The sequence below is a fragment of the Rattus norvegicus genome, chromosome 19 (genome assembly GCF_036323735.1).
Source record: "Rattus norvegicus strain BN/NHsdMcwi chromosome 19, GRCr8, whole genome shotgun sequence".
Classification (NCBI taxonomy): Eukaryota; Metazoa; Chordata; class Mammalia; order Rodentia; family Muridae; genus Rattus; species Rattus norvegicus.
The window spans coordinates 73,706,157-73,724,077 of NC_086037.1; the positions used below are offsets into that span (position 1 = coordinate 73,706,157).

The 17,921-nt window shown below is 39.2% G+C and overlaps 1 protein-coding gene across 50 annotated transcripts in view; it reads right to left on the reverse strand.

Annotated features, from left to right (window-relative positions):
• Nucleotides 1-17,921, reverse strand: part of Ccdc7a (coiled-coil domain containing 7A) — a 410,765-nt gene that overhangs the window by 45,422 nt on the left and 347,422 nt on the right. For all 50 annotated transcript variants that reach the window (XM_063278219.1, XM_063278211.1, XM_063278233.1 and 47 more), the window contains 5 exons: nt 17,025-17,120; nt 16,599-16,697; nt 15,395-15,490; nt 13,730-13,867; nt 191-277 (listed from right to left, as the gene is read on the reverse strand). In XM_063278219.1, coding sequence (XP_063134289.1) covers nt 191-277; nt 13,730-13,867; nt 15,395-15,490; nt 16,599-16,697; nt 17,025-17,120 — 516 coding nt within the window. The remainder of the gene's footprint in view (nt 1-190; nt 278-13,729; nt 13,868-15,394; nt 15,491-16,598; nt 16,698-17,024; nt 17,121-17,921) is intronic.

Below are 17,921 nucleotides of genomic sequence, written 5' to 3' on the forward strand. Positions count from 1 at the left end.
TTACTGTACCGATCCACAAAGTCCTCCGCATGCCAACCTATTTACACCGAAATCATAGAATACTTGCTGTGCTTGTTACATTGGTTGCTTGTTGGAAGGGCCCACAGGTTAAGTACAGTAGTCAATAGAAACCACGGAACCGGAACACAGAGTTTCATTTCACTGGTCTGTCTTAGAGCTATAACCTTACCTTCAAGCTCTTGTTTACTGGAGCCAGATATTGAAAGATCTGAACAGTTATCACATTTCTTTTGTGATTTTTCAAGTTTAGACTGCTCTGTAAACACAAGAACAGTGTCAATCAAGGATACTAGAAAGAGACTAATTTTTACATTTTAAAGCATCAAAATAAATGTCAATCCCCTTCTAAATACAGCTTCTTTATCACCCTTTCCAGTTTTTAAAATAAAGTAACTTAACCTGCAAGGATGGACTCTGTCTGTGTTATTCTTTCTGGGTAGTTGACGTATTGTAAATATTTATATAAGAGTGTAAGACTGGATTCTTGAAGAAGAAGGCTGAATGTGGTTGTGTATAGCAGTACTTACAGAGTAGGGTGATGGCATTCAGGAAGCTTCCTGGGAACTCTGATACAAGCTTTCCCTCATAGCACATTTCTGTCTCAAAGGAGGTATACAAGAGGTAAATGCAAATGCCAGAGGCTTCATTTTGAAAAGAGCACAATGAACAAAACCATTTTGAATGTTACACAGAACTATTTATACGTAAAAGAAAAAAAATATGGTGGCATTCTCATAGTGTAAACTAAACTTGGGATCTGGGATAATGTCTCGGCCTAAAAGGGCATTTGGCACAAAAGCCTGGCAACCTGAGTTATTTAGCCAGAATCCATGCCAATGTGAAAGCCAACTCTGTAGTGTTGTACTTTGATGGTGTTCATAGACACACACACACACACACACACACACACGATTCTTTGCATATGTATATATGTGTGTATATATATATTTCCCCAAATAAGAACACAGAATATTTTAAAAAAGAAAATTATAGTGACTGATTCTAGTCAGAGACTAACAAATACTTGTGTGAGCATATTTGAATGCTATTAAAAAGAAAGTATGATAATAATAGATTTAATGTGTATTTGAATACAACTGCAAACAAACAGCAGCATGTGGGCTAATTAGAAGATATTTTATAAATGGGACCACAATTCGCAGCGACTTCTATAGAAAAGTAGAGTTCATATTCTATTCTATGTTAGGACTGCTGGTGCTAACAACATCCCACATGTTCCAGAAGCTCCAGAGTGATCTAAGAAACCAGGTTAGGGACCAGATTTGTTACACACCTACAGGTGTGTGAAGGGTTCCACACATCACAGGGAAAGCTTAAGAAACAGGTAGGAGGCTCTAGATGACTCTTGACAAGACCTAACAATTAGAGGAAAATGCCAGATGATACCTATGGATCTAAATACGATTCCCACAGAGGGAAGGGAAACTTCAACCCTCATAGGACTTAGCCTTTTTCTCAGTACTGCAAATGCCACCACTGAAAGAAAAAAAAACAACCAGAGGTTTTTTTTTATTTATTTTTATTTATTTATTTTATGTATGTGAGTTCACTGTAGCTGTCTTCAGACACACCAGAAGAGTTTGTCAGACACATGCTGTACCACCAAACTCCACTTCCTGTTCTCCCCGTACACAAAGCAACAATTGACAGACATGTGAGTACACTGTAGCTTTCCTCAGACACACCAGAAGAGGACATCAGATCCCATTACAGATGGTTGTGAGCCACCATGTGGTTGCTTGGACTTGAACTCAGGACCTCTGGAAGAGCAGTCAGTGCTCTTAACCACTGAGCCATCTCTCCAGCCCAACCAGAGTTTTTAAACTAAACGTACAAAAGAAAAACTATCAATGAACTAATTCTAAATATGCAGATCCTAGTGCAGATACAGAAACATGATAAACCAAGACAGGATCTCTTCTCCACAAATAACTAATCCTATAATAATGGCAACTATAGAAATTACTTCAAAGAATTATAAAGAATGATTGTGAGCATTTTCAAACAATTCAAGGAATATGTGAATTTATGTCAAAAGGACAAAGGCAGAGATTTCCAATGAAATGTGGAGCTCAATACACGATGTAGAACACAGATAGAATGGCTGAAGAAAACCAAAATGGCAATGGAAATAAAAAACTGAATAAGCCAAGTAAAAACCTCTGTGGAAAGCTTCACCTCTAGAATGGCTCATATAGGGAACAGAGAATCGGGGATGAAAGACAAAGTAGAGGAATTGGACCACACAGTAAAAGTTTAAAAACAGATTTTTAAAAGTAATACAAACAGAAATGGAAAACCCCATGAAACATTTCTCTTTAGTCAGAGAATAAAATGTAGATGGGGGTTGCTGAGACTGTTAAGCCACCTCTAAGGCAAATGGCAGGGACATAGAGAGAAGGCTGCTCAAGTCTGTTGAAAGTGAGGTGGTACCATGCATCTCTGGCTGTAAATTGATGTCTTTGCCAATATTTGTTGGTTTTCTTGATTGTTTAAATTACTGGGACCTGCACCTATGCATTTTGTATGCAAGGCTATTTTTCCACCCATGTATAGCTTCCATTTCCATTGTCTTTTTCACTGAAAAATTAGAGTCCTGACCTCACTTAGCTATGTAAGTGGACACTAGCCACTTAACACTTAAACTGCTGATTGATCTACAACATGTCCTTGCATTCTGGGGATGTCTTTTAGACTCTAACTTACTCTCTGTGCTTTTGGTAGCTGGTCAGTGTAATGTATCTTCTTAATATTTTCAATTCATAAGAAATACAGATCCAAGAATCAGGACACAGTTTTCTCAGGCAGCAACTGCTAAACTACTAACTACAATCATTCTAGAATGGTTACGTAGATACTTTGTGCAGTATATGTGGAATTAAAAGCATACATGAACTGGATCCAACAATCTCGCTCACATTCTTTACTGTATAGGTATAAACACGTATTATAAAAAGTGCGCAGTGATAGTTACTAGACTTTTGATTGTGTTTACAACAACAGATATATGTGACATGAAAAGGAGCCACTGGGGAGATATGACATATTCTGATTTCAGCATATTATGCACAAAATTAAAGGTGCGAGATTTGAAAGGAATCGATCAATTTAACTGACTGGAGATAAGAAGGATCTATGCACAGGATTTGGTTACTGCACAGAACTATAAAACCAGAATGTTTCTTATAATTAGCGATGCATATGAAGAGTTTTATACATTCAGGAAAACACATACACATGAACTAAAACAAAACTTAAAAAACAGATTTAATATCTCTCTACTGGAACACATGCTGAAATGAAGTAGAATATGATTCTTTTAGAGAGTTTTAGTTGGACAAATTTACAAGAATAAAGAATGCTTTCTATTTCTGCATTGTATTTCTTGCACAAAACTGAAACATTCAAATGTCAGTTCACCCAGGCAAGTACTTGTGTGAACAGTGTGGACTCAGGACTTTCCCTTCTTATTCAAAGTTAGATGCTCTGGAGGAAACCAATTTAGTAAATTAAATTTCTTTTTCATTCTGAAGACATTAAATTATAGTTGATTTATTTGTGGCTGTGGAGGTAAAAGGACAGGCAGGATCTCTGTTTCTAGCATGTGTTATGAGAATGGAAAGCATGTGTCAGGTTAGTGGTAAGCACCTTTATACGCTGACTCCTCTACCCCATGTTTATAATTTCTTGAAATCCTTACCAGCATTTGTTCTTCTTTCCTGTTTGTTTCGAGTACAGGTAATTGAACCTGGTTATTTTTTATGCAAAGAAAGAGGAAGAGGAAGGAGATGAAGTAGGAAGTGGAGGTGACCTCAGAAATAAACTGTCATCTACATGGTGAAGTATACCAAGGTGACTTAATGGGTAAAGGCAGTGTGGTACAGTGGTGCAGGAAAGACATAATATCCTTGAACTACATTAATACTACCCTCTTGCCTCTGACAACTTTGAGACATGGTCTCACCATGTTACTCAGGCTGGATGTGAACTTGTCATTCTCTTGTATCAGCCTCCCAAGGAGCTGGGATTAGAAGCTGCACCCACAGGACTGCTCTCCCAATCTCTCACACTTTTAAATGTCAATATTTTTCTTTCTTTCTTTCACTTTTTACTTTAATTTCTCCTTTTCTCTCCAATAACCTTACAAAACGCAAGGAATGTTATCTCTGTAGTTGGGGTTGATTTCTCTCATGAATATTCTTCACAATAGTCTCATAGTGGATACAATATGGAAAAAAAATGACACAATCTCCTCCTACAAGCATTAACAGTCATTGGGTCCTTAGAATGGGCCAAGTCTCATTGACAAGTCTTCTATTTTTGATGAATGATTGAAAGACCTAATTCTGGCTAGTTTGTATAACTTGTGTGTGTTCATGGCTGCAACGGCAATGTCGAATCTTCATGGAAGCAATTCCTAACAATGACTCCCATCCCCCTGCTCTTAAATTGTGTCTGATATCTCTTATTCAATGTTTCCTGAGCCATTTGGATAGCAATATATAAAGCCCCATTTAAGTGGTTGGTTAGAGAGGTATAAAAGCTCCCCAAAGAATACAGACTATAGCTATGGCTCTTTATGGCCAACTAGAAGTAGATGATGAGACTTGACTGACTAGTATAACACACACTTTATCCAGGACACAGAGAGATCAAGATGAGACTATTCATGATGTTGGGGGAGAAAACTCACTAATGGTCTCAACCAGTTGTGTACTGGGTAACCCATAATATGACTATGCAGCAAAGTGTGTTCATTGGTACAATAGTTGCACAATTATTTTGGAGCTATCCAACTACTTGTCCTTGAATTTGAGGGCAGCTCCATGAGAGGGACTACACCCCTGGTAGTATACAAAGCCTATTCTGAGTAAGGACATGGTCCTAAGGGGTTTTTACACTATAGCTGTCTCTTTAAAACAATGTCAAAAATTTTATTCTGATGAACCCCTTTCCTTTTTGGCTGTGATTTATGTCAACTATGAAACACACAGCTATATCCATTATCTTCTAGGTTTCCCCTATATATTTTTCTATTATTTTACAGTTTAGCTTTCACTTGTAAGAATTTTGATTTATATTGAAATACTTCCATGTATATTTTAAGGGCTCAGGCATCCTTCTTGTTTGGGGATATTATGTTTTTCCTGTACCATTCCACTAGATTGCCTTTTCCTATTAAATAGTCTTAGTATTATTGACCATATAGATGGCAGTTTATTTCTGAAATAACCTCCTCTTTCCCCTTCTTCCTCTTTCTCCTCTTCTTCCTCTTCCTGTCCACCCTCCTTTTCCCCTCCCCTCTTCTTTTCTATTCTCTTCTTTCACTTCCTCCTCTTCCTCTCCTCTCCTCTCCTCTCTATTCTCCTCTCCTTTCTCCTCCTTCTCCTATTCTTCACTAGTTCTTTAAGTTTCATACAATGTGTTTTGAACATATTCATTCCTTTCCTTAATTCTTCTCTAATTCACTCCCTTTTCCTAACTTTGTGTCGTGGGATTTGGTGTGATTGGAGCTTGCACAGGTTTGATGCTGTCACAAATGCTGTGAGTTCATGTATACATACCCTGTTGTGTCCATAAGTAAATGTTTCTTTGCAGTCATCCACTGCCTTTAGGTCTTACACTCTTTCTAGCCCCTTTAGAGCAATTATCTCGAGGATTGCATTGATTTATGCGTATAATGACATTGTGCTATTAAATGAACATATTATTAAACTGATTCCTAATGAAATATTGATTTTATTAGTCAGGGCTCTCTAAAGAAACATAACTGATATGTATTTATTGAAGGAGGATTTGTTAGAGTACCTTACATGCTGTGGACTGGCTTGTTTAACAATAACTGTCTCCTGATAGAAATGATGATAATCTGGAAGTTATTCAGTCCTTCAAGCTGGATGTTTCAGAAATCCCAATCTGGTGCTGGAATTCTGGAGGATTTCTAGAGGACTGCCAGACTATGTCAGACTATGTTAGAATCCTGAAGAAGTGAGTTCTTACACCAGCAAAGGAATGCCTCAGTAGCAGGACAGATGACTTTGGCAGTGAGAATGAATATAAGCAGGCGAAAAGCAAAAGTCTTCTTCTTCCTTGTCTTCTTATGTTGTCTAGCATTTGAAGGTATGGGCCAGATTTAGGGTGAGCCTTCTCACCTCAAATGATCCAATAAAAAAGAAAGAAAGAAAGAAAGGAAGGAAGGAAAAAACAAAGAACGAAAGAAAGAAAGGAAGGAAGGAAGAAAGAAAGGAAGGAAGGAAGGAAGGAAGAAACAAAGAAAGAAAGAAAGAGAGTGAGAGAGGGAGGGAGGGAGGGAGGGAGGAAGGAAGGAAGGAAGCTTCACAAACATTAGACATTCCAACTGCTTGAGTTGATGGTGAGAGGCAAGTTCAGGAATCTTAGGAACAGAAACCAAGACTACTTGGCATCATCAGAGGCCAGTTCTCCCACCAAAGCTAATACTGGATATTCAAACACCAGAAAAGCAAGATTTGGATTTAAAATCAGATCTCATGATGATGATGAAGCACTTGCATGACAACAGATGCTGGCAAGGATGTGGAGAAAGAGGAATACTCCTCGATTGTTGGTGAGATTGCAAGGTACAACCACTGTGGAAATCAGTCTGGAGGTTCCTCAGAGAATTGGACATAGTACTACCTGAGTACCCATCTACACCACTCCTGGGCATATACCCAAAAGATGCTCCAACATACAATAAAGACACATGCTCTGCTCCACTATGTTCATAGAAGCTTATTTATAATAGCCAGAAGCTAGAAAGAACCCAGATGCTCTTCAACAGATGACTGGATACAGAAAATGTGGTACATGTACACAATGAAGTACTACTGAGCTATCAAAAACAATGACTTCATAAAATTCATAGGCAAATGAATGAACTAGAAAATATCAACCTGAGTGAGGTAAGCCAATCACACACACACACACACACACACACACACACACACACACACACACACACACACACAACACACACATGGTATGTATGCACTCACTGATAAGTGGATATTAGCACAAAAGCTCAAAGATACAATCGACAGACCACATGAAGCTCAAGAAGGATGACCAAAGTGCAGATGCTTCACTCCTTTTTTTTAAAAATCTTTATTAACTTGAGTATTTCTTATTTACATTTCGATTGTTATTCACCTTCCCGGTTTCCAGGTCAGCATCCCCCTAGCCCCTCCCACTCCCCTTCTATATCGGCTTTCCGTCCCCATCCTCCCCCCAATTACCACCCTCCCCCTAACAATCACGTTCACTGGGGGTTCAGTCTTGGTAGGACCAAGGGCTTCCCCTTCCACTGGTGCTCTTACTAGGCTATTCATTGCACCTATGAGGTTGGAGTTCAGGGTCAGTCCATGTATAGTCTTTGGGTAGTGGCTTAGTCCCTGGAAGCTCTGGTTGGTTGGCATTGTTGTTCATATGGGGTCTCAAGCTCCTTCAAGCTCTTTCAGTCTTTTCTCTGATTCCTTCAACGGGGGTCCTGTTCTCAGTTCAGTAGTTTGCTGCTGGCATTCGCCTATGTATTTGCTGTATTCTGGCTGTGTCTCTCAGGAGCGATCTACATCCGGCTCCTGTCGGCCTGCACTTCTTTGCTTCATCCATCTTCTCTAGTTTGGTGGCTGTATATGTATGGGCCACATGTGGGGCAGGCTCTGAATGGGTGTTCCTTCGGTCCCTGTTCTAAACTTTGCCTCCCTATTCCCTGCCAAAGGTATTCTTGTTCCCCTTTTAAAGAAGGAGTGAAGCATTTGTATTTTGGTCATCCTTCTTGAGTTTCATGTGTTCTGTGCATCTAGGGTAGTTCAAGCAATTGGGCTAATAGCCACTTATCAATGAGTGCATACCATGTGTGTTTTTCTGTGATTGGGTGACCTCACTCAGGATTATATTTTCCAGTTCTATCCATTTGCCTATGAATTTCATAAAGTCATTGTTTTTGATAGCTGAGTAATAGTCCATTGTGTAGATGTATCACATTTTCTCTATCCATTCCTCTGTTGAAGGGAATCTGGGTTCTTTCCAGCTTCTGGCTATTATAAATAAGGCTACTATGAACATAGTGGAGCATGTGTCTTTGTTATATGTTGGGGCATCTTTTGGGTATATGCCCAACAGAGATATAGCTGGGTCCTAAGGTAGTTCGATGTCCAATTTTCTGAGGAACTTCCAGACTGATTTCCACAATGGTTGTACCAGTGTGCAATCCCACCAACAATGGAGGAGTGTTCCTCTTTCTCCACATCCTCACCAGGGTTTACTGTCACCTGAGTTTTTGAACTTAGCAACTCTTGACTGGTGTGAGGTGAAATCTCAGGGTTGTTTTGATTTGCATTTCCCTTAAGACATTTCTGCATTCCTCAGCTGTGAATTCTTTTTTTTTTCTTTTTTTCCGGAGCTGGGGACCTAACCTAGGGCCCTGCGGTTGCTAGGCAAGCACTCTACCACTGAGCCAAATCCCCATCCCCAGCTGTGAATTCTTTGTTTAGCTCTGAACCCCATTTTTTAATAGGGTTATTTGTCTCCCTGCGGTCTAACTTCTTGAGTTCTTTGTATATTTTGGATATAAGCCCCTCTATCTGTTGTAGGATTGGTAAAGATCTTTTCCCAATCTGTTGGTTGCCATTTTGTCCTAACAACAGTGTCCTTTGCCTTACAGAAGCTTTGCCGTTTTATGAGATCCCATTTGTCGATTCTTGATCTTAGAGCATAAGCCATTGGTGTTTTGTTCAGGAAATTTTCTCCAGTGCCCATGTGTTCCAGATGCTTCCCCACTTTTTCTTCTATTAGTTTGAGTATATCTGGTTTGATGTGGAGGTCCTTGATCCACTTGGACTTAAGCTTTGTACAGGGTGATAAGCATGGATCGATCTGCATTCTTCTACATGCTGACCTGCAATTGAACCAGCACCATTTGCTGAAAATGCTATCTTTTTTCCATTGGATGGTTTTGGCTCCTTTGTCAAAAATCAAGTGACCATAGGTGTGTGGGTTCCTTTCTGGGTCTTCAATTCTATTCCACTGGTCTATCTCTCTGTCTCTTTTACAATACCATGCAATTTTTATGACTATTGCTTTGCAATACTGCTTGAGTTCAGGGATAGTGATTCCCCCAGAAGTCCTTTTATTGTTGAAGATAATTTTAGCTATCCCAGGTTTTTTGTTATTCCAGATGAATTTTCAAGTAGTTCTGTCTAACTCTCTGAAGAATTGGATTAGTATTTTGACGTTGATTGCATTGAATCTGTAGATCGCTTTTGGTAAAATGGCCATTTTTACTATGTTAATCCTGCCAATCCATGAGCATGGGAGATCTTTCCATCTTCTGAGGTCTTCTTCAATTTCCTTCTTCAGAGGCTTGAAGTTCTTATAATACAGATCTTTCACTTGCTTGATTAAAGTCACACCAAGGTGCTTTATACTATTTGGGACTATTATGAAGGGTGTCGTTTCCCTAGTTTCTCAGCTTGTTTCTCTTTTGTGTAGAGGAAGGTTACTGATTTATTTGAGTTAATTTTATACCCAGCCACTTTGCTGAAGGTGTTTATCAGGTTTAATAGTTCCCTGGTGGAACTTTTGGGATCGCTTAAATATACTATCATATCATCTGCAAATAGTGATATTTTGACTTCTTTTCCAATCTGTATCCACTTGATCTTCTTTTTTTGTCTGATTGCTCTGGCTAGAACTTCAAGAACTATACTGAATAAGTAGGGAGAGAGTGGGCAGCCTTGTCTAGTCCCTGATTTTAGTGGGATTTCTTCAAATTCCTCTGCATTTAGTTTAATGTTAGCAACTGGTTTGCTGTATATGGCTTTTAGTATGTTTAGGCATGGGCCTTGAATTCCTCTTCTTTCCAGGACTTTTATCATGAAGGGGTGTTGAATTTTGTCAAATGCTTTCTCAGCATCTTTTGAAATGACCATGTGGTTTTGTTCTTTCAGATTGTTTATATAATCGATCACGTTGATGGTTTTCCATGTATTAAACCATCCCTGCATGCCTGGGATGAAGCCTATTTGATCATGGTGGATGATTGTTTTGATGTGCTCTTGGATTCGGTTTGCCACAATTTTATTGAGTATTTTTGCGTCGATATTCATGAGGGAAATTGGTCTGAAGTTCTCTTTCTTTTTTGGGTCTTTGTGTGGTTTAGGTATAAGAGTAATTGTGGCTTCAAAGAAGGAATTAGGTAGTGCTCCAACTGTTTCAACTTTGTGGAATAGTTTGGATAGTATTGGTATGAGGTCTTCTATGAAGGTCAGATAGAATTCTGCACTGAACCTGTCTGGACTGGCCTCTTTTTGGTTGGGAGATCTTTAATGACTGCTTCTATTTCGTTAGGAGTTATGGGGTTGTTTAAATGGTTTATCTGTTCCTGATTTAATTTTGGTACCTGGTATCTATCTAGGAAATTGTCCATTTCCTGCAGATTTTCAAGTTTTGTTGAATATAGACTTTTGTAGTATGATCTGATGATTTTTTGAATTTCTCCTATTCTGTAGTTATGTCTCCCTTTTCATTTCTGATTTTGTTAATTTGGACACACTCTCTGTGTCCTCTCATTAGTCTGGCTACGAGTTTATCTATCTTGTTGACTTTCTCAAACAACCAACTTTTGGATCTGTTGATTCTTTCTATGGTCCTTTGTGTTTCTACTTGGTTGATTTCACTCTGAGTTTGATTTTTTCCTGCCGTCTACTCCTCCTGGGTGTATTTGCTTCTTTTTGCTCTAGAGCTTTTAGGTGTGCTGTGAAGCTGCTGATATATGCTCTCTCCTCTTTCTTTCTGCAGGCACTCAGAGGTATGAATTTTCCTTTTAGCACAGCTTTCATTGTGTCCCATAAGTTTGGGTATGTTGTACCTTCATTTTCATTAAATTATAAGAAGTCTTTAATTTCTTTCTTTATTTCTTCTTGACCAGGTTATCATTGAGTAGATCATTTTCAACTTCCATATATATGTGGGCATTGAAGACGAGCTTTAGCCCATGGTGGTCTGAGAGGACGCATGGAATTATTTCCATTTTTCTGTATCTTTTGAGGCCTGTTTTATGACCAATTATATGGTCAATTTTGGAGAAAGTACCATGAGGTGGTGAGAAGAAGGTATATCCTTCTGTTTAGGATAGAATGTTCTGTAAATATCTTTCAAATCCCTTTGGTTCATGATTTCTCTTAGTCTGTCTATGTCTCTGTTTAATTTCTGTTTCCATGATCTGTCCATTGATGAGAGTGGGGTGTTGAAATCTCCTACTATTATTGTGTGAGGTGCAATGTGTGTTTTGAGCTTTAGTAAGGTTTTTTTTTTATGTATATAGGTGCCCTCGTATTTGGAGCATAGATATTTAGGATTGAGAGTTCATCTTGGTGGAGTTTTCATTTGATGAATATGAAGTGTCCATCCTTATCTTTTTTGATGACTTTTAGTTGAAAATCGATTATATTTGATATTAGAATGGCTACTCCAGCTTGCTTCTTCAGACCATTTGCTTGGAAATTTGTTTTCCAGCCTTGCACTCTGAGGTAGTGTCTGTCTTTGTCTCTGAGGTGTGTTTCCTGTAGGCCGCAGAATGTGGGGTCCTCATTGCGTATCTAGTTTGTTAATCTATGTCTTTTTATTGGGGAGTTGAGACCATCGATGTTGAGAGATATTAAGGAATAGTGATTATTGCTTCATGTTATATTCATATTTGGATGTGAGATTATGTTTGTGTGCTTTTCTTCTCTTTGTTTTGTTGCCAAGACGATTAGTTTCTTGCTTTTTCTAGGGTGTAGCTTGCCTCCCTATGTTGGGCTTTACCATTTATTATCTTTTGTAGTGCTGGATTTGTCGAAAAATATTGTGTAAATTTGTTTTTGTCATGGAATATCTTGGTTTCTCCATCTATGTTAATTGAGAGTTTTGCAGGATACAGTAATCTGGGCTGGCAATTGTGTTCTCTTACGGTCTGTATGACATCTGTCCAGGATCTTCTTGCTTTCATAGTCTCTGGTGAGAAATCTGGTGTGATTCTGATAGGTCTGCCTTGATATGTTACTTGACCCTTTTCCCTTACTGCTTTTAATATTCTTTCTTTATTTTGTGCATTTGGTGTTTTGGCTATTATGTGACAGGAGGAGTTTCTTTTCTGGTCCAATTTATTTGGAGTTCTGTAGGTTTCTTGTATGTTTATGGGCATCTCTTCCTTTAGGTCAGGGAAGTTTTCTTCTGTGATTTTGTTGAATATATTTACTGGTCCTTTGAGCTGGGAGCCTTCACTCTCTTCTATACCTATTATCCTTAGGTTTGATCTTCTCATTGAGTCCTGGATTTCCGGTATGTTTTGGACCAGTAGCTTTTTCCGTTTTACATTTTCTTTGACCGTTGTGTCATTGATTTCTATGGAATCTTCTGCTCCTGAGATTCTCTCTTCTATCTCCTATATTCTGTTTGTGATGCTTCTATCTATGGCTCCTTGTCTCTTCCTTTGGTTTTCTATATCCAGCATTGTTTCCCTGTGTCCTTTCTTTATTGCTTCTATTTCCATTTTTAATTCCTTCACCTGTTTGATTGTTTTTTCCTGGAATTCTTTCAGGGATTTTTGTGATTCCTCTCTATTGGCTTCTACTTGTTTATTTATGTTTTCCTGCGTTTCTCTAAGGGAGTTCTTCATGTCTTTCTTGAAGTCCTCCAGCATCATGATCAAATGCGATTTTAAATCAAGATCTTGCTTTTCTGGTGTGTTTGGATATTCAGTGTTTGCTTTGGTAGGAGAATTGGGCTCTGATGATGCCATGTAGTCTTGGTATCTGTTTCTTGGGTTTCTGTGTTTGCCTCTTACCATCAGATTATCTCTGGTGTTACTTTGTTCTGCTATTTCTGACAATGGTTAGACTGTCCTATAGGCCTGTGTGTCAGGAGTGCTGTAGACCTGTTTTCCTGTTTTCTCTCAGCCAGTTATGGGAACAGAGTGTTCTGCCCTTGGAAGTGTAGTCTTTCCTGTCTACTGGTCTTCAGCTGTTCCTGTGGGCCTGTGTCCTAAGTCTACCAGGCAGGTCGCTTGGAGCAGAAAAGTTTGTCTTACCTATGGTCCCGTGGCTCAAGTTGCTAGTGGGAGGCTGCTTTTGAGCTGTCCATGAGGGCTGCAACCAGGAGGGCCTGTGTTGCCTTTACCCGGAGTCCCCCATGCACCAGAGTCCCAGATGGCATTAGGTGTTTTCCTCTGGAGTTAGAAATGTGGGCAGAGTGTAGTCTCTTCTGGCTTCCCAGGCTTGTCTGCCCCTCTGAAGGTTTAGCTCTCCCTCCCAGGGGATTTGTGTGCAGAGAACTGTTGACTGGTTCACTTAAGTTCTGGGTGGTTTCTGGACTGTGGGGGATCTGCTGTTGGAGTGCCCTTATCTTCTGCTTCCTAGAGGCCATAAACAGTTTACTCTTGGGACAGGGATGTGGGCAAGGATGGGCAGTATTGGTGGTCTCTCCCACTCTGCAGTCTCAGGAGTGCCACCTGTCTGGGTGGTGAGCTCTCTCTCCCAGGGGGTTTGGGAGCAGTGAGCTGTGGGCCGGGATCAGTGGAGTTGGGGCTCCAGCTAAAAGCCGGAAGTGTCTGGTCCCAGAGGAATTTTGCCCCTGTGTGTCCTGAATCCACCAGGCAGGTCTCTTGGAGCAGAAAAGTTGGTCTTACCTGTGGTCCCACTGCTCGCGTTGCTCGTGGAGGGCTGCTTTTGAGCTCTCGGTGAGGGCGGCGACAACCAGGAGGGCCTGCGATGCCTTTTCCTGGAGCCCCTGTTCATCCGGGTCCCAGATGGCGTTAGGTGTTTTCCTATGGAGTCAGAAATGTGGGCAGAGTGTAGTCTTTTCTGCTTCACTCCTTATTAAAGGCGGAACAAAAATATTCACAAGAGGGGATGTGGAGACAAAGTTTGGAGCAGAGACTGAAGGAATGACCTTTCAGAGACTGCCCCACCTGGGGATACATCATATATATCCATCACACACACACACACACACACACACACACACACACACACACACACACATATGTATGTATGTATATCCACCAAACCTAGACAATATTGATGAAGCCAAGAAGTGTATGCTGACAGGAGCCTGATATAGCTGTATCCTGAGAGTCTCAGCCAGAACAAGACAAATACAGAGGCAAATGCTAGCAGCAAACCATTGAACTGAGAATGGGGTCCCCATTGCAGGAATTAAAGAAAGGATTGAAAGAACTGAAGGGTCTTGCACCCTTATAAAGACAACAATACCAACCAACCAGAACTCCCAGGGACTAAACCCCTACCCGAAGACTACACATGGACAGTCCCATGGCTCCAGCTGCATATGTAGCAGAGGATGTCCTTTTTGGGCACCAATGGGAGGAGAAGTCCTTGGTCCTGCCAAGGCTGGAGCCCCCATTGTAGAGGAATGTCGGGGGTGTGTGAGAGGTGGAAGTGGGGTGGTTGGGGAGGGGGAACACCCTTACAGAAGAAGGGGAGCGAGATGGGATAGGGAGCTTATGGCCGGGAAACAGAGAAAGGGAATAACATTTGAACTGTAAATAAAAAATATTCAAACAAACAAACAAAAAACACTGATCCATCTCTACAACCTCCCCTCCTCCCCATGGAATTTTCCAGTTTTACAACTTATTGCTGAGGCCCTAGGGATTTTACCATCGTTTTTAGGTAATTTTTTATGCTATTGTCAACTGACTTGTATAATTTATTGTTTTTAACATTTTTAATTCCTAACGTGTCTAGTGCTAAGAACCAGGAAACAGTTTTCTCATGTACTTACTGTCAAAACTAAAAATTACATTCATCCTAGGATAGATATGTAGAAGATATTATATATATATATATCTATATATATATCTATATATATATCTATATATATATCTTAATATTGAGTTAAAGGCAGGCATGTCCTGAATGCAACTACTGCCCACACACAAAGTGGCAGTAGAAAAATGTGTAGTGTTGAATGATTGCATCATTGATTGTAGTCATGATCACAAAAATGTAAGGGTGTCTTAAAAAGGAACTAGTGTAGAAACCTCAATCATTTTCACATCAGAACATCATGGAGAATATTAAGGATATGAGAGACAAATTTACCTAGGTCAGAAGCAAGAAGAAATCTGCATAGAATCACATTACTGTGCAGAACAACCCCCACCCCAACACACACAGGTGTCTATTTACAGAAATACTGGAGCAGACTCTGTTTTCATAATATTTGCTGTATGTTGGAAGGGCCCAGAGGTTGAGGTTACTGGAAAATAGAAGCAGTGAGAAAAGAAAGAGTTCTGTTTCACGAATCAGGATGCCAGCAACTTCCTTACCTTTGAGCACTGGTTTCTTTATAGCAGAGGTTGATTTGTTCAGAAGACTTTTTCCTCTAATAATTGACTTGTCTAAGTTACGAATTTTAGATTTCCCTAAAAAGTGAGAACAAAGTCATTCATTATACTGCAAGTAGGTGTTCTCAAGTATTTAGGTACAAACTTAAGAGTCTGGAATAGACACTGTCTAGCCTTATGTTCTAGTTTTCTTTCTATTAATGTGATAAAGACCATGAGTAAAGCATGATAAAGACCATGATTAAAGGAAGAAAGGGATTATTTGACTTATAGAGTCTAATCGTTCACTCATAGGTAGAAGCCAAGGCAGAAACACAAGGAGGGCAGGGAGCTGAGAGAGAAACTGGAACAGAGACTAAGGAGGAATTCTGTTTACTGGCTTGTTTTTCACAGCTCACTCAGTTTGCTTTTCTTATGCAACTAAGGACTACCTGCCTGGGTGGTATCACCTATGGTGAGTAGGCCAATCATTAATCAAGAAAATGCCACCTGTGTGCAAGTCAGAATCATGATGCCTTCACTGCTGTACCTTGTTAGTGAGTTTTGAAGTTATAAAGTCTTTATTTTATTCTATCTCTCTCTTTTTTGATTATTTAGACTATTATGATCTCTAAGGTTCATGTGAATTTTCATATGGACTACTTCATATTTCCGCAAAATATTGTTGCGATTCTAGGCACTTTTCTAGAACACTTTATTTCTTAAATGTAGTATTGCAATGACTATTAACAATGTAAGTCAACACTCACATTTCAAATTTCTAAAGTATTTCTGGAGAAGATAATTAGAAATAGGTTTTTGTTTACTGGCAAAACTATTAGCTGTAATTTTCAAATAAACTGCCAGTCTCTTAAAATACCCATTATCCAGCAACCACACACTCTTATATTTTATAGAAACATAAGCAAGTAAGACAATTAATAACAATGACACCACAGCTCTGATGGCCAACTCTTGACTTAACACTAAAGATTTAGAGGGCATTGTAAGAAGTGACAGCACCTTCTCCCTTAAGAGTATCCTACAAAAAAGGTAAGATGTAAGGGATGAAGGATACAAATGTATCTACATGTGCCAGCATGGAATGCTATGCCCACAGTATTGGTTGCTCAGCGGAGGTTAGGAGATGGGTAGAAACAGTAGGATGGGCACAGAGCTCATATCTGTGCTGCAGACACTCCCTTACCTTTTCGAACTTTTGTAGTGGTGATTGACATGGGCAGAGGGTGTTTACTTTTATCAACAATCTTTCTTTTCGTTATTTTCTCTTTAGACTTAAATCGCTCTGAAAAATGAGAACAAGGTCTTTCAATTATGATTTCTGAAGACAGCCTGTCTTTTACCTATGTTGTTATTAGGCAGTGTCTAATCAGCTATGACACTGAAGAACCATGAATAGATTCTGTCTGAATCAGCCTTGGCTGATATTTAATATCTCATTTTAATAGAATAAGTCAAGTAAAGAAAAAATAAGGAAGATAAGAACAATTTAATAGTAAAAATACAATGAGATTAAGAAGAGAGTCCACTTGTTGAGGACACTGGAAATTAGAAACGGTGAGAAAAGAACAGAGTTCTGTTTTACACATCTATATGTCAGGGACTATGTTACCTTTGAAAAGAAACTTCTTCATAAGAGAGGTTGATTTGTGCAGAATGTTTGATCCTTTATTTAATTTATTCTCTAAGCTCCTAATTTTAGCTTCTTCTGAAAAATGAGAACAATGTCATTCAATGGTACTGCAAATAAACCACTTCTGAAGCACATTCATCTCTTAACAATTCATGTTGACAGGTAACAAGCACAAATAGACTTTCTTCTAATAAGCCCTGCATCATATCTGGTATTTTAGTAAAGGTACTATCAGAGGATAAGTCAGATATCAAAATAGTGATGAGAGACTTGTCACATGCCTGTATTTCATTTTCAGCACTAGGGAGGCTGAGGCAGGAAGATGGTTATTTGCTTGCCAACCTGTCAAGCTACTGAATGTGACGCCATTCTTGCTATATTCTATGTCTTTGTCTCAAATAACGCCTAGAAATGTCATATACACATGTATGAGAAATAACTAAAAAGATACCAGTATGACAACACACACATCCACAAGTGACTAAAATACCAATTTTTCAGGTACACTTCAACCTCTCCATAAGCCTTTTTCTCCTTTTAAATAGAAGCTGACATTTCTACAGTGAAAACGTGCAGAAAGGAGTAGAGATAATAGATAACAAATGATATGGTGTATGTATTTGGAAATGTGTTAAAAAAGAAAGCACAGTAAGATACAGATCCAGTATCTCTTTACTTAGGGATGAATCCTGAAATAAAATCTAGAATATAGGTTTGTTAGAGAGTCATTTCTCAAAGTCAGCTGGCCAAATTTACATGTAAAAGCTTTCTACAACGTATTTCTTGCACAAATATAAATGTTCACACATTCATTCACCAAAGCAGGTGCTTGTTTGAGTGATGTGTGTCTGTTGCCCCTCAGATCCAAAGTTGGAA